Source organism: Aotus nancymaae, unplaced genomic scaffold (genome assembly GCF_030222135.1).
Source record: "Aotus nancymaae isolate 86718 unplaced genomic scaffold, 86718_ANA_hifiasm-v0.15.2.pri h1tg000049l, whole genome shotgun sequence".
Taxonomy (NCBI): Eukaryota; Metazoa; Chordata; class Mammalia; order Primates; family Aotidae; genus Aotus; species Aotus nancymaae.
The window spans coordinates 12,179,728-12,196,068 of NW_026988463.1; the positions used below are offsets into that span (position 1 = coordinate 12,179,728).

At 39.6% G+C, this 16,341-nt stretch overlaps 1 protein-coding gene across 4 annotated transcripts in view; it reads right to left on the reverse strand.

The window, feature by feature from the left end:
- Positions 1 to 9,196: 9,196 nt before the first annotated feature.
- Positions 9,197 to 16,341, reverse strand: part of MRTFB (myocardin related transcription factor B) — a 203,132-nt gene continuing 195,987 nt past the window's right edge. For all 4 annotated transcript variants that reach the window (XM_064362487.1, XM_064362486.1, XM_064362485.1 and 1 more), the window contains one exon: positions 9,197 to 15,080. In XM_064362487.1, coding sequence (XP_064218557.1) covers positions 14,545 to 15,080 — 536 coding nt within the window. In that variant the 3' untranslated portion in view covers positions 9,197 to 14,544. The remainder of the gene's footprint in view (positions 15,081 to 16,341) is intronic.

Sequence of the window (16,341 nt, forward strand, 5' to 3'; positions counted from 1 at the left end):
TGTCATCAATTAGTTGTAGATTATACTCAGACCAGTGAGATTCTTGATATATTCTGGATATAAATCCTTTATCAGATATGATTTCCAAGTATTTTGTCCCAGTCAGTGGCTCTTTTTAATCTTTTAACAGTGTCCTTTAAAGAGCAAAAGTTTTAGATTTTGATAAAATCAATTTATCAATTTTTCCTTTATGGATCATTATTTTGTTGTTGTAGTTTAGAAAGCTCTACCTAACTCAAAGTTATAAATGGTTTTCTCTACAAATTTTATAGTTTGAGATTTTATATTTAGGTCTATGACTCACTCAGAGTAAATTTTCTATATGATACGAGTTATGAATTGAAGTCCACTTTTTTTTTTTTTTCCTGGAGACAGAGTCTCGAACTGTTGGTCGGGCTGGAGTACAATGGTGTGATCTCAGCTGGCTACAGCATCTGCCTCCTGGGTTCACCTGATTCTCCTGCCTCAGCCTCCTGAGTAGCTGGGATTACAGGTACACATCTGCACACCCTGCTAATTTTCTGTATTTTCAGTTGAGACTGGGTTTCACCATGTGGGCCAGACTGGTCTCAAACTCCTGACCTCGTGATCCACTGGCTTAGGGCTCCCAAAGTGCTGGGATTACAGCCGTGGGTCACCGCGCCCAGCCTTAAGTCCACTTTTTTGCACATAGATATCCATTAGTTTCAGTACTTTTGTTGAATAGACCATCCTTCCTCCGCTGAATTGCCTTTGCACCTTTGCTGAAAATAAGTTGTCCATATATCCGTGGGTCTCTTTCTTGACTCTGTTTTGTCCTGTTGATCTGTTTGTCTTATCTTTACTGTCTTAATGTAGCTTGTCTTGAAATCGGGTAGCGTGAGTCTTCCAACTTTGTTCCTCTTTTTGACTATTCTATTTCTTTAGCATTACCATAGGAATTTTAGAATCTGGTGACAATTTCTACAAAAAAACTCTTGGCATTTTGATTGCAACTGCATTAAGTCTGTAGATTGGTTTGGGGAGAACTGACATATGGCAATATTGAGTGTTCCAACGCAAGGACATTATATATCTCTTGATTTACTTAGGTCTTCAATTTGTCTAAAAAGCGTTTTGTAGTTTTTAGTGTACAGACCGTTCACATCTTTTGTCAGGTTTATCCCATGTATTTCCTGTTTTGGATGCTAGTATAAATGGCACTATTTAAAGAAATCTCAATTCCTGATTGTTTATTGCTAGTAGATAAAAATACAATTGACTTTTGTATATTGAACTAATGTTCTGCAAATGCTTTTCTCTTTCCAGTCCTTAAGGGACTCAAATTACTGATAGAGTAGGCGGCCACAGGTTGTCGCCCACCATACTGATCCTCATTTTCTTCATTTTGGGTGGTTATTATGATGTCTTCACATTCCCTATATTTTTTCTGTAATTTCTCATTTTCCATTATTGCCAGTGTGCATTTTTCATCTCGGACATTGTAGTTTTAATCTCTGAAAGGTCGATGTATTAAAAAATGCTCCTATGTTTTTGTTTCTACTTCACTTTCTGATCTTGGGGAATTCAGTTACAATGGTTTTAACGTCCTTGTCTGCAGACTCTGACATTTGTGTCAGTTCTTTTTTTAAAAAGCTTCTGCCTTTAATAATTTTTTTTTCGAAACAACTTCTCGGTTGGTTATAATTAATCTTATCATTAAGTGTGTCATTTTTTTTTTTTTTGCTTGTATTATTCGTTAGCTAGCTCTGGAGCAGGGATTAGTTTATAATCCTCAATGCTGGGCAAGGTTTTTTTTGAATACTTCTCCCTCGCCTAACCTTACATTAGTCCCTTGCATTATGAGTCTTCAGCTTGGCTGGTGGCAACAGGCACCGTTCCCAGCACTGTATGAGTCTCAGGAGCTGTTACCTGTAATTCTGGGGGACTTGTTCTTTCTAGGTCATATGTAGTGTGCTTACACGCACGCACCTGTTAGCGCTCTGCTGAATACTAAAAGAGAACCTCTGTAGATTTCCAGAGTGTTTTCTCAATGTCGTTCTCTTCTGTAATATTATGTGCTACAAACCCAAGCTGTCTTGGCCTCTTGGATTCATTGCCCTCGATGCCAACTTAGGAGTCCACTGGTTCTACCTGACTTCCCTGGGCAACAGTAGAGCTCACCTTGTTTCCTGTCCCTCAGAAGTAACTTTCTTTTGTTATTTGATATCTGGCATTTTCCAAAGGGTTTCATATATTTTGTCCATCTTGGTGGTTTCAGGTAGGAAGTCAAGTCTAGGCCCTGATACTCCTGCTTTCAACCAAAATGAAGTCTTCTGTCTCATTGTTTGGAGGCAGTAAGTTTTACAGTGGTTTATTATGCATCAGTAAATAACCAGGAGACTAAATTTGAGGGCACAAAAAGTCACTCTCAAAATAAATGTGCTTAAAATAAATGGATGTTTACTAAGAAAATTGTATTTTTTTTTTTTTTTTTTTTGAGATGGAGTCTCACTGTGTCGCCCAGGCTGGAGTGCAGTGGTGTGATCTCAGCTCACTGTGCCTCCACCTTCCTGGTTCAAGTGATTATCGTGACTCGGCCTCCTGAGTAATTGGGATTACAGGTGAGCATCTCCACGCTGAGCTAATTTTTGTATTTTAGTAGAGATGAGATTTTACCATATTGGCCAGGCTGGTCTTGAACTCCTGACCTCTAGTGATCCGCCCATCTTGGCTTCCCAAAGTGCTGGGATTATAGGCGTGTGCCACTGTGCGTGGCCTACTTAGCATAATGTTTTAAAGGTTCATCCATGTTGTAGCATGTGTCAGTTCATTTCTTTATTTTTGTCAAATAATCCATTGTATGAATATATCACATTTTGTATCCATTCATGAGTTGATGGACACCGGGGTTGTTTCTACTTCTTGGCTATTATGAATAATGGTGTGGAAAACATTCACTTACAAGTTTTTCTGTGGACATAAGTTTTTCATTCTCTTGCATGTATGCTCAGGAGTGGAATTGCTGGATTACATGGCAACCCTATGTTTAAACTTTTTTGGAAAACAATTTAGCAGTTCTTCAAAACAGTCACACCATTTCACACTGCCACCAGCAGTGTCTACAGGTTTCAATTTCTCTACATTCTTGCTGATGCTTGTTATTATCTACCTTTTTAGATTATACCATCCTAGCATCTGTCAAGTGGTATCTCATATGGTTTCCTTTTTTTTTTTGAGACGGAGTTTCGCTCTTGTTACCCAGGCTGGAGTGCAATGGCGCGATCTCGGCTCACCGCAACCTCCGCCTCCTGGGTTCAAGCGATTCTTTTGCCTCAGCCTCCCGAGTAGCTGGGACCACAGGCGCGTGCCACCATGCCCGACTATTTTTTGTATTTTTAGTAGAGACGGGGTTTCACCATGTTGGCCAAGATGGTCTCGATCTCTTGACCTCATGATCCGCCCACCTTGGCCTCCCAAAGTGCTGGGATTACAGGCGTGAGCCACCGCGCCCAGCCCTATATTTATTTTTTTTTGAGACAGCGTCTTGTTCTGTTGCCAGGTGCCAGGCTGGAGTGCAGTGGCGCACTCTCGGCTCACTGCAACCTCTGCCTCCCGGGTTCAAGCAATTCTCCTGCCTCAGCCTCCTGAGTAGCTGAGCCTACAGGCACGCGCCACCACACCCAGCTAATTTTTTTATATTTTTAGTAGAGACGGGGTTTCACCGTGTTGGCCAGGATGGTCTCGATCTCTTGACCTTGTGATCCACCCTCCTCGGCCTCCCAAAGTGCTGGGATTACAGGCTTGAGCCACCGCGCCCGGCCTGCTTTGTCATATTTCAAAGGTTTTGCCTAACCAAAGGTAACACAGATTATCTGTTGCCTTCTACAAGTTTTATTGTTTCAGTTCTTTTAGTTTAATCTATTTTGAGTTACATTTTTACATGGTATGAGGTGGGGAGTTCCCAAATTCATTCTTCTGCATGTTGACATCCAGTTGTCTCAGCACTGTTTGTTGAAAAGACAGTTCTTTCCCCCATTGAATTGTTTGAGCTTTTTCTTGGGGTGGGGGAGAAGGGTGTGAAAAATCAGTTGTTCATAGTATGAGAATTTATCTCTGTACTCTTAGTGCTATCCTATTGATCTTTATGTCTATTCTTAAGCAAGCACTACACTTTAAATACTGTAGCTTTGCTCTAAGTTTTTAAATTGAGATGTGTGCGTCCTCCAACTTTGTTCTTCATTTTGCAAGATTTTGGATATTTTAGGTCTCTTGAATTTCATGTGAATTTTAGGATCAGTTTGTCCATTCTAGCAAAGAAGCCAGCTGAGATTTTGATAGGCAGTGTGTCTAATCTGTAGGTCAGTTTGGGGGAATATTAACATGTTAACAATATTAAGTCTTCTGATCCATGAAAATGGGATGTTTTTCCATTTATTTGTCTCTTTCAGAAACATTTTCAGAGTATAAGTAGTTTTCAGAGTATATATCTTGTACTTCTTTTGTCAAATTTATTCCTAAGTATTGTTTGTGATGCTATTTTAAATGGCATTGTTTTCTCAAATTCATCTGTGGTTTATTCATTGCTACCGTATAGAAATGCAATTGAGTTTTGTAACCTGTGACCTTGATGAATTCATTTTACTAGTTCTAATCGATTTTTAGGACATCCTTTAGGATTCTCTCTATACAAGATCATGCCATCTACAAATAAAGATTGTTTTATTTCTTCCTTTCCAATCTGGATGTCTTTTATTTATTTTTCTTGTAAAATTGTCCTGGGTAGAAACTCTAGTACAGTGTTGAACAGAAGTTCTAAGAGTGGACATCTGTTTTTTCCTGAGCACCAGGGACAAGCATTCAGTCTTTCACTACTAAGTATGATGATAGCTGTGGGTTTTGTGTAGATGACCTTTAGTGAGAAAGTTTCTTTCTATTCCTAGTTCATAGTGTTTTTATCGTGAAGGGGTGTTGAATTTTGTCAAGTGCTTTTTCTGTGTCTATTGGGATGATCATGTCGTTTTTGTACTTTATTCTATGGATATATTGTTTTGCATTAATGGGTTTTCAGAGGTTAAACTAACTTTGCATTCCAGGAATAAACCCTACTTGGTCATGCTACATAATAGTTTTTGCATATTACTAGATTTGATTTGCTAGTATTTTATTTAGGACTTTAGTTTCTACATATGTCAAATACTGTTTTTGCTAATCTTTTTTTATCATGAAGTATTTCCAACTCACAGAAAAGAATAGGAAGAATTAAAACAAAATCAGCTAGTTAATGTATTAGTATTTTGCTATATTGTCTATAGAGTTGTTAAAGATGTTCCCCACTCAGATTTTTTCTTCCACAAATATTCTGGATCTTAAAACTGACCTGAGTCCTTACCACCCATGTTTTTATACTTTATAAGACACACAGCCTTGTTTTAAAACGTTACTTGAATTATGCAGTCTTCGTTCTGTACCTTTCTCCCCCTCAGCATTTTGTTTCAAGATTCTTTTACATTGGCATAATTAGATTTAGTTCATTCCTGTAAATGGTGTGTTGAACGGTTCTCCAATTTAAAGACGTATGAATTACTTGGAATTTTTGCTTCATAAATGCAAAATGCTTTGTTTAATGTTCATTCTTATACATGATTTCCTGTCTACGTCTGTGTTTCTCAAGAACGTGTATCAAAAATCCCGATTTGTTGGATCGCAGAGTTTGTGCGTCTTCAATCCCGATTTGTTGGATCACAGAGTTTGTGCGTCTTCAATCCCGATTTGTTGGATCACAGAGTTTGTGCGTCTTCAATCCCGATTTGTTGGATCGCAGAGTTTGTGCGTCTTCAATCCCTATTTGTTGGATCGCAGAGTTTGTGCGTCTTCAATCCCGATTTGTTGGATCACAGAGTTTGTGCGTCTTCAATCCCGATTTGTTGGATCAGAGTTTGTGTGTCTTCAATCCTGATTTGTTGGATCAGAGTTTGTGTGTCTTCAGTCTTGCTGCTCTTGAGCTTTGGTATGTGCTTAAATGGTTACAGCAGTCCCAACAAGATAGTGTTTAATAACAAGTCATTTTGTATGGCCCAATCAGTAGAGTTCACTTAAAATCCTCCAGTCTTGGAATCCATATTCTGGCTGGAGTTAATCTAGTAAAAAGCCATACAGTGGATGCCATTAAACATATGTGAGTAGCTACTTCAGAAAATGTGAGAAATTGAGGAGACTTGAGTCACCCAGGTCTAATCAACGCGGTTTGTGGAAGCTCGTGATAGATGTGAATTAAGCTGTACTCAATTGTATTCACAGAGTATCTGGATGAAGGCAGAAAGGTGTGTGTAGACTCTACAAGAATGGTGCTATGGTTTGAATATTTCTGTCTCCAAAATTCATGTTGAAACTTAATCCCCATGCAGTATATATTAGAAGTTTGGGCCTTTAGCCTTCATGATTAAGTCATGAGGGCTCTACTCTCATGAACGGAATTTAGTGTCCTTATAAAAGGGCTTGTGACAGCCTGTGTGTTTGTGGTTGTGTGTCTGTGTGTGTGTTTTTTTGCCTTTCTGTCTCTTCCTCTCTGTGAGGATGCAGCAGCAAGGCACCATCTTTCAAGCAGAGATCTGGACCTCACCAGACACTGAATCTGCTGGAGCCTTAATGTTGGACCTTCCATTCTCTAGAACTGTGAGCACTACCTTTCTGCTGTTGATAAATTTTCTAGTCTGAGGTATTTCGTTATAGCTCCCTGAACAGACTAAGACAAATGGTTTGGGTTTTGGGGTTTCAGAAGCTTGGTCTCAAATCTGTGTTCTGTTTCCTTTGTGATTTCCAGCAAGTCATTTGCCCTCTCTGTCCTTAGTCACCCTATTTATAAAATAAATACCTTATAGATTATGATTAAATGAAGTTATACATATCAAACGGCATTAATACATGTTTGTTGTTAGTACTATTGTGTCTCTCCTGCCATGTTTCTGTTGATTGGCACTGGGCAACTAGAGCAAGGAAAAGGGTGAAGCAGCATTTGGTCTTTGGTTGTGGCGCCTTCTTTTAGTCTCTGATTGTAGTTTCTGTATCTCTAGTGAACATGTCTTGGTCAACTTTCCAAGTTGCTTAATAGACAATTTAAGGGAAGTATTAAAATAGGCTACTTGTTTAAACAGCTTTATGACTTTTCTAGTGCTTACAGGAGTATTGTATCAGAACCATTGTAGTTTTTGTCTAAAGACTGTCATGTGCAGAGCTTTGTTGGAAATTCTGCCTAATGTGACTTAGGGGGTTACCTGTGAGTGAGAAAACACATCAAAGGCTTTATTTATTTATTTTGAGAGGGAGTTTTGCTTTTTTGCCCAGGCTGGAGTTCAGGCAACCTCCATCTTCCTGGTTCGAGAGATTCTCCTGCCTCAGCCTCCACGTAGCTGGGATTACAGGCATGTGCCACCATGCCTGGCTAATTTTTTTTTTTTTTTTTTGTATTTAGTAGAGATGGGGTTTTACCATGTTCGTCAAGCTGGTCTCCAACTACTGACCTCAGGTGATCCACCAGCCTCAGCCTCCCTCCCAAAGTGCTGGGATTACACCAAGCTCGGCCTCGAAGGCCTTTATTTGAATCTTAGATGGGAAACACTTTAAATGCTTAACAATTAACCTGACTAAAAGCCCTTTTTCACCACCAATCAAACTTCAGCTTTGTCCTGAACAGTACTAGCACTGGAATCACTTGGGGTTTGGATGCTTCTGACCAGTCTTCTGTATGTCCAACTGCAAGCAGGAGGATGCTGCAGAGTGAGCACCCATAGGGCCATCATCCATAGATTTCCCAGTGGAACGATCTGTGACCCAATGGCATCCAACAAAAGGGGCAGGGAAAATGCTGACGAGCATCCTTGTTTCTCATCTCCTCACACAATGTAGGCTTAATTTAATTAACTTGTCATACATATTAACAGAAAAGGCAGGATATCAAGATGAGATTTCTTTCTGAAATTTAAATTAAAATACCTGGCCAGGCACAGTGGCTCACTTGTGATCCCTGTACTTTGAGAGGCTGAGGCAGGTGGATCACCTGAGTTCAGGAGTTTGAGACCAGCCTGACCAACATGGGTGAAACCCTATATTTACTAAAAAATACAAATATTGGCTAGGCGTGGTGGTGACTATAGTCCTAGCTACTCGGGAGGCTAGGCTGAGGCAGGAGGCAGAGGTTGCAGTGAGCTGAGACTCCATGAGACTCCAGCCTGGGTGACTGACTGAGACTCTGTGTCCAAAAAAAAAAAAAAAAAAAAAAAAACACTGTTGCAAGAAAAAAAAAATTTCTCCAATTAACTCTGACCTAGCCTAAGGGGCTGTCTCCCATGACAGCTTCCCCAGAGCTCCCTGTGGCATCCCTTGCTCACTCCTTTGGGCTCCCGGGCACGTGCTGTGCTCTCTTTGGCACAGTTTTCTCTCAATCCAGCAGGGAGGTCTGTGTTCTCCCCAAGGGCAGGATCTCTGCCTGGAACATATGATACTTTACAATTGGCTTAACCCTTTGTGTATCATCTCACTGGTCTGTTGAGGCTGCACTCTGGCTTCCTAAGTGTAATGAACATTTTGTGTGTTTAGGTAATCAATATCTTTACTTTCGCCCTTTCTGTGTTTGATGCTATGTCCATTTTCTTAATCAAATATTGATATGTAAATTATAGTTGTTTATAATAGAGTTCACTCATTACTATTTTGTTTTTTCAATGCAAAGAGGGAAAAAATAACATTTTAACAAAACGGTTTTAAACGTTGGCTTCTGGGTTGAAATTAAATGCCATCTTACTAAAAGAATATTGAATTCTAAAGACTATTTTATATGGTCTACAAAAATGCCTCATGTAGATGGCTGCTTTTGAAACTTGGCTAGATTGAAGGGTTGTGTGGGTCTTCAGGGATTGTGATGGTGGGAGTGTGAAAATCAACCCTCTTGGGAGAACGACATATTTCTAACTTTCATTGTGGAAGAAAGAAACTGATTTTGGTGTAAATCTTGACATGTTCAAGTTCGGCTCGTACCTGTGAGTTTCTATTTTGGATCTCATGGTCCTGGATCGGGGGAGGGTGATATGTTCACAGGCTTTGCCTGGTGGCTTTCCGTTGTGAGCTGTGTGCTAAAGGTCTAGAGTCTCCTCCCAAATCCGCTCCCGCTCCCGCTCCACACTCCACAACGGCTCCACCAACCCACAGGGAGTTGTCTTTCTCCTGCACAGCAGCAATCATAATACATCAAAATGTTTTTTATTTCAGACACAAAAATGCAAAATTGCTGAGATATCAAACATTTCCCGATCAGCTACAATACTGCCACTATGTACAAAATATCTGATGATAAATGTGCACACATATAAAAATACAGTATGCATTACCTATGTACAGTACATGTGCAAAATGTATGGCATTCAAACATGATATGGAATTGATTTCAGGGGTGCAAACAGCAAATACAAAGGCATCATGGTTTTTCTTCTAAAAAAACAACATAGAGGCAATACATGAATGGACCCCTGACTGCCATAATTTTGTTTATTAAACTAGTGCTTCAACAAGCAGGGCTCTGTAGATCGGTATCTTTCTCCTTTTTTTCATAAAGTGAGATGCTAAGACGTAACGTGACAATGAAAATAAGAAGAGAAACACCTATCACATTGCATTTCTATTGCAAGCAAGAAAAGAAGAAAACTCATTTCTACATAGAAAAAAAACTTTGTATTACTACTGAATGTTATTCTTAAACCAACAAAACAACTCTATACTATTTTACATGAAAACAATAGAGAAATATCTACATCTTTGTGAAAATTAAAACCTTAAATGCATAATACCTTTTTGGGGCTGATTTTTGAGATCTTAGGAGTCTCAAATTTTAAACAAAAGTGCCTCCTTTTGGCAAATACTTGGCAATGCCTTTGGTTCCTTTAAAGCAAGTTTGCACTACTATTGGTTACTTGAGGTCAACTACTTTTGGTAGATACTAAACCCTTTCCTAAATGCTTCCTCTTCCTACCAAATTAGCAAGATTCTTTACAGCATCACATAGAGAGGTAATTGTTATGAGTTTCAGTGATTCTATAAACTTTGTTAAAGCTTTGTCTTAGTAGTTGGCATAAAGCTCTGTTAAACACTATGGATGTGATGATATCTCCGATAACATATTTTATTTGATTCCCGACAGCACCTTGTAGATCCGAGATTGCCATCTTGTCACAAAGCTGTGACATGACAGAGCAAAGTGTCTGCATGGCGGATAAGAGCTCTTCTGTAAACATGTGCAGCTTTTCGAATTATAGGCTTTCCATGAAAGATTTCAGGTAGAAATCCTTTGTAATGATGTGTTTCCTTGGATACTGCAAGAAAGGGCAAATGCGGAAAAAACACGGACCTGCTTATTGCCATGCAGACAGAGTCACTTTACAAATAAAAATGTAGCTCACAGAGACTGCTGAATGAGCAAGTTATTGAAGGTTTGAACCAGGAAAAAAAAAATGACTATATCTTAGTTGTTTTCCAGTTTTGACTGAAATCACTTAAAAGATGAGTTGAAATGCAGTTAGGATGCTCTCCAGATACACATTGATGCACTTGTAAGCTATGTTCCTTGAAACACCTCACCTTCCAGTTAATGTGCTTCGATAATTTTGGGCTAATTTTTTGTGGCCTCTAGGGCGGTGGGATGATTTGTATGGGTATCCTCTTGTCAGCATTCAACATTCATGTTTATAGTCATGGATAGTGAAAAACGGAGAGTTATTTGTGAATTTAGTTAAACTGACATGTGTTGCTCTGCTGGTAGACAGTAAATAGCTGTTCTCTTTAAATTTCTCTAAGAAGTACCCAGTGGCACCATGAGCTCTCCACCCGAGTGACAGCCAGGACTCCTCTGAGGCTAGCACCAGGCGGGCACACGGAAGCTGATGAGGATGTATACTGAAATGTGGGCTTCTCACAAATATTTTAAATCCTGCCAAAGTGCTTTACCACTTCTCTAAGGCCAAGTCCATTTGAGGACAGTAAAGGGACTATCCCGTCACTTCTGGGGACAGCTGTTTGGTCAACTGCTATGGCTGATTTAAGCCTGGGAATTCTGAAAGGACTCTGAAAAAAGCTATGCTGCCTGGAATGATCTGGGGTTGAGGGGTCCAGGAAGCCCGAGTCAGCTCTGGTGACAAACAGGTAGTACGCTCCTGAGCCATCACTCAGCGTGTGCTGACTGCAGAGTTCAGAGGCGCTATCTCATTACTGTGACTTTGCCTTCCGTAGGCAGTGGCTTGCAGGCACCACCACCCTGCCTTTGCCACCCTTTCTAAACAGCACTGAAAGCCAAAAAGTGTCAGTTACATGGATCACAGAACCATGTGGCTTTTAAAAAGAAAATTTAAATAAGATCTTTTTAGAATTACAAAAATATTCAGATGAAACAAATATTATTATCTAAGCAAGAAATTCCACGAATTCAGAATACATCTATGTACAAATATGTGGCAAATACTATACAGTAGATTGCACATTTCAGGAAAAATACTAGAACGTGAACCACTAACACTGTCCTAAGAGGTTTCCTAGTAGACACTTTGCTGAAATGTACAAAATAACCACGTACCCCTAGACTTTCAAAGACTTTACAGAAGTTTTGGTATAACTTTTTAAATTCATCCCGCCCCCAGTAGGAGGATCTGATATCTACATACAGCAGAAAGGTAAGGCTGATACTACTGTGTTTTGAGAACATGTAGGGAAGTAAGAGCGGGGATGTGAGACAATGAGTTTCCAGGAGTTATTTTCTTGGCAATATGATACTCTGCAATATGATACACAACAGTACTAGTGCTAAACTATACACGTGCATAATGAAAATTCAACTGGCAGTTTTGACTTGTGCTGTAATGGCTGTGAACTAACTTCAACAACAACCACCAGCCGTCTTTAGTCAACATCGACTCTTGCTCATTGCGCTCACCATCATGTGCAGTGAGTCGGGTCAGAGGGGCCTTGTTTACACAGTATCATCTTTGGTCATGTCACATGAGTGTGAGCACACAGCGTGTCCTCACTCTAACCTGGAACATGTAGTGGAGATCCTGGAGAGCAGCACTCGTGTCACAGGTGCCTGGCTGGTGACTCACGCAAGGAAAGAAGGGCCAAGCAGAATGGAGCAAGTGGGGTGGCTTGCAGAATTGATGGCTAGAGATGCCTTGCCTTCTTAAAAATGAAATACTGGTATGTAAAGGTTTAAACACGTATGTGAAGTGGGCACTTTAGCAATTCATAGTCAAAAGAGAGTAAGCTGAGATAGCACTTTGTGCACTGGACAGTGTATTTTTGGAGAGCAACCTTCCTGTGGCATGTTTCAAACCCTGTTTTAAAAAGCAATAAAGGGACCCAAGAGCCAGAAAACGATGTACACAATTCAGGATTATGGAAATATAAAGTTATTCAACGAGAGTCAATGGCACTAGTGCTCGGTTACCTCCTACAGTCCCACTGATGTTTGGTGCTAATTTAATAAGTCATTCAAATCTGAATAAAGAAGATGCTCAGAGTCTAAGTATGGACCTGATAAACCCAGACAGACACCCTCAGCAAAAAAAACCTGTGGCCAAGAACTGTAGGAAAAATACTTCGCCAAGTAAATAGCCTGGCCCTGGAGACAGGCCCCTCTCAATGGAACTGACTTGAGGATTCACAGAACATCTAGTGTGGTAAACTCTTGTAGGGCTTGGTCAAATGATGGTGTTCTGGTTAACAGAGAGTTACTGTATCCCATGCGTTGGTTTACCAATTTGTGAACACTTAAACTATTCATCACAGACTACACTGAACACAGTGGCCTCTGCCTTGAACCGTTTGGAAGGCACATGAGCACTGTTAGTGCCTTTGAGTCAGGAAGTGCCAGTGAGCAGAGGGCTCCAGTATGCTCACACTGGAAAAGCAGACTTTTGTTATACATAGTAAAATTTATAAACCACACACACACAAACAAACACACACAAATCAGAAATAAGATCAGCTCTTAGGCAAAACACAAAACCAGAAATGATTCACAAATTCTTTCCAAATAACGGGTCAGGCTGCCTCTCGCATGTCAGTATGGAGCATTTACCATATTGTGACCCAGGGGAACCAACCTGACCCACGGGTTTACACAAGGGTGAGGTGGAGAGCACAATATTATTATTTAAGAGAAACCTCTCACGCTCTTTTGGTAGATTTGTTTTTTTGTTTAGTTATTTACACTTTGTCATATGCCTAAATGACTAGCTTGAAATAATCCTGTGATATTTGGCATTTTAGAAAATTCTTAAGAAATGACTTAACAAATATGTAATAATTTCTTTCTATATATAAAAAAACTAATAAAACCTCCAGTTTTTCAATCTTAGGCTTGACAATACAGTGAGAGCTTGGGTAGAACATCCAGTTACAAGCCTGTAAAATGATAACCAGGGATTAGTGACAGAAGAAAGAGGGCCAAGGCGGGGACCTGGAGGCCCACCTCATGGCAAAGTCTGACCTATACTCATCATGGGAATGTCCTGGGAAGATGACAGACCTTCCCCTTACCTTTCATTCTTCTAACTCACCAGCTCAGAAAGATATTTCATGCTAAAGCCTTTTCTTGGTTCTCTGAGATGGGTCTGGTTACCTGAAAGTTAGTCAGCAATTCTTTAAATATAGAAATACACGTGGCTCAAGTACTCTAGAAATATTCGAGCTATTAAAAAAGTACGACCTTGGATACCCATTTCCTTACCCCAATGTAGGCTGTACAAATCACAATGTCAGCATACATACAAATGTCTAATATATACATTGAAGTCAATCTAACCAACCCAGAGGGTTGCTAAATAATTTTCAGTGTTAATCAGTATACCTGGACTTCTGACAGTATTTTGTAGATATCTTATGATTATGGTGAAAAATCTTCCATTTAAATTTAAATTTGGAAATACAAAGTAAGATTCCAAAAATCACAAAATAAACTACAACACCAAAAAAAAAAACATAGGTTTCTGAATAGAACCAAAAGTCTTCAGCCAGAAGCTGTCACTGAACTGGCCAGGGCTCTCCACTGCCTTTGACCCCTGCTGTGTCTCGGGCCTGGCTCTGGCCATCTCTAGGAAGTACCAAGTGCAGTGATCTCTCACCTCCCCCACATTGGCCTTATTTTTTGAGTGGAGCTGTCCGCCTTTTATTTAGGGTCTTAAGGAGACCAGAGAGATTTAAATGTAGTTAATTACCATAATCCTAACATCACTGTGCTGCATACATTACTTTTCTTTGTATCTAAAGGTACTTTTCATTCTTTACTGAAGTCTGGCGAAACAGATGAGCCTTCTTTGACTAGCGTGTTTTTCAGAAGGCCCTGTGCTATGTTAAATTGTAGAAATGTACTACTGAACACAATGAAATGTTTTCAAACTTGGGTTCCAAGCTATGACCTTCCACCTATTCTTTCTGTGACAACATATTTTAATTGCAACAATGCAACTATAGATCTATCTCTAAAAACTGACGTTTTAGAATCTTCATGTTCTTAAACCTCATCAACTCTGAGACAAGAAATCTGTGACGTTAGTCCCATGGTAGTGGTAGGTCCTGTGGGTCTAGAAAGTCAGCAGAGAACATGCTCGGTGCAGCGGTGCTGAGAGGAGTGAGTCCCGAAGAGGAGTTGGGCATGGTAATGTCCAACCACTCCATGTTGTCCAAGTTTGAGTCTGACAGGTCAAGAGACAGACAGGGAGTACCTGCAGCAAACTGGGTCTCGGAAGTCTCCATGGGCGAGTGTGAATGGTCCAGCACACCTGAGTGACTGAGCAGATCATTTTGGAGGTCCTCGATCAGAGAGAAGGGCTCTCTGTCTTCACTGCTGCTTTGTAGTGGAACAATTTCATTGGCTGAGGGTAAAGTTCCATCTAAGAAAGCTTCTAGTTGGTTCTCTAAGCTGGCAGATAAACTGCTCATAGGTTCTAAAGATATAGGTGGTGCCATTTGGACTTGGGGTGGTGGCCGGGACACCACTGTATTCACTGGCATTGTGGTGATGCTGGCTGTCACTGGTCTCATTTTGGAAATAGGAGAAGGCTCTTCTTTTATGGGGAGGGAGATCTCTGTGCAAAATAATTGAAGTAATTAGTATCTAAAGATTTACTGCTATTTAAAAATTAATTACTAGGACAGTTACTTTACAATTATGTGATTCCTTCTATGCATGTCTATCTTAGAGATAGTAAGAGAATGCTATTGGTCAGGTACAATCCTTGATAACCTTTAGGATGATGGGTTATGTTTGTTAAATAGATAAACATGTTTATTACAATCTTTTTTATTGTAAATTTAGTCAGCAGACCATCCAAAGCCAGTTTATTATATTCTGATATGCTTTAAATTCTTTTCAGTAAGACTAAGTATTAAAAGCATTTACATCACAGTAGATGTATTATTTTATCTTTGAGTCCTTATTTTGTCATTTAAAGTTTTAAGACAGGGCTCATACCATCCTAGGAATCTATAGCAGCAGGATACTCTAAATGTTGAAATGTACATCCTGAGTTTGTGCAGAGACCTGAAGTACATCCTCAATGTTATGAAAGAGGTAATTATATTCTTTTTACTTTTTTTTAACATTACAGTTGGAATGGGTACCCAATTTGGCCATGTGCGTTCTGTGTAAAGTTCTGAAAAGATGCAATGGCATCTGAATTCATTTCTGAATTAAAGCTAACACATGATTCCTTAAACCTTTTTCTTTAATGTGACGTAGATCACTTGCTTATTTCTTTCACTTTTTGGTCTTGTTTTCTGAATTTATGGGAAATGTCTTCATAAGCACCAATTATGTGTTTGCCAGATCAAGTAGCAAATTAACAGACCATCTTCTATAAATACTGGTGTTCAGTTAACTACATACATTAGAATAAAGGATCTTTTTCCCCGACGGGGAGCCAAATTAAAAAAAATAAAGGATCTTCTAAAATTTTATGAGGATATGATTGGTTTCATATATATGCAGATACACTAAGAAAAATAAATTTAACAATAGCTCTAAAAGCTCAGTGACTGGTATGTGTCACCTGTGTGTACTGCATTTATTTTTGAAGGGTTTATGTTACTTTTACTATCAGTAGTGATCTTTAAAATTGTTTTGAAAGCTTTAGGTGTAATCTAAGTAACCAGTCTTTTTTTTTTTTTTTTTTTTTGAGTTGGAGTTACTTACGGCCAGGCACTGTTGCTCAGGCTGGCTGGAGTGCAGTAGCACGATCTCAGCTCACTGAAGTTGCTACCTCCTGGGTTTTAGTGATTCTCCTGGGTTTCAGTGATTCTCCTGCCTCTCAGCTTCCTGAGTAGCTGGATTACAGGTGCCCTCCACCA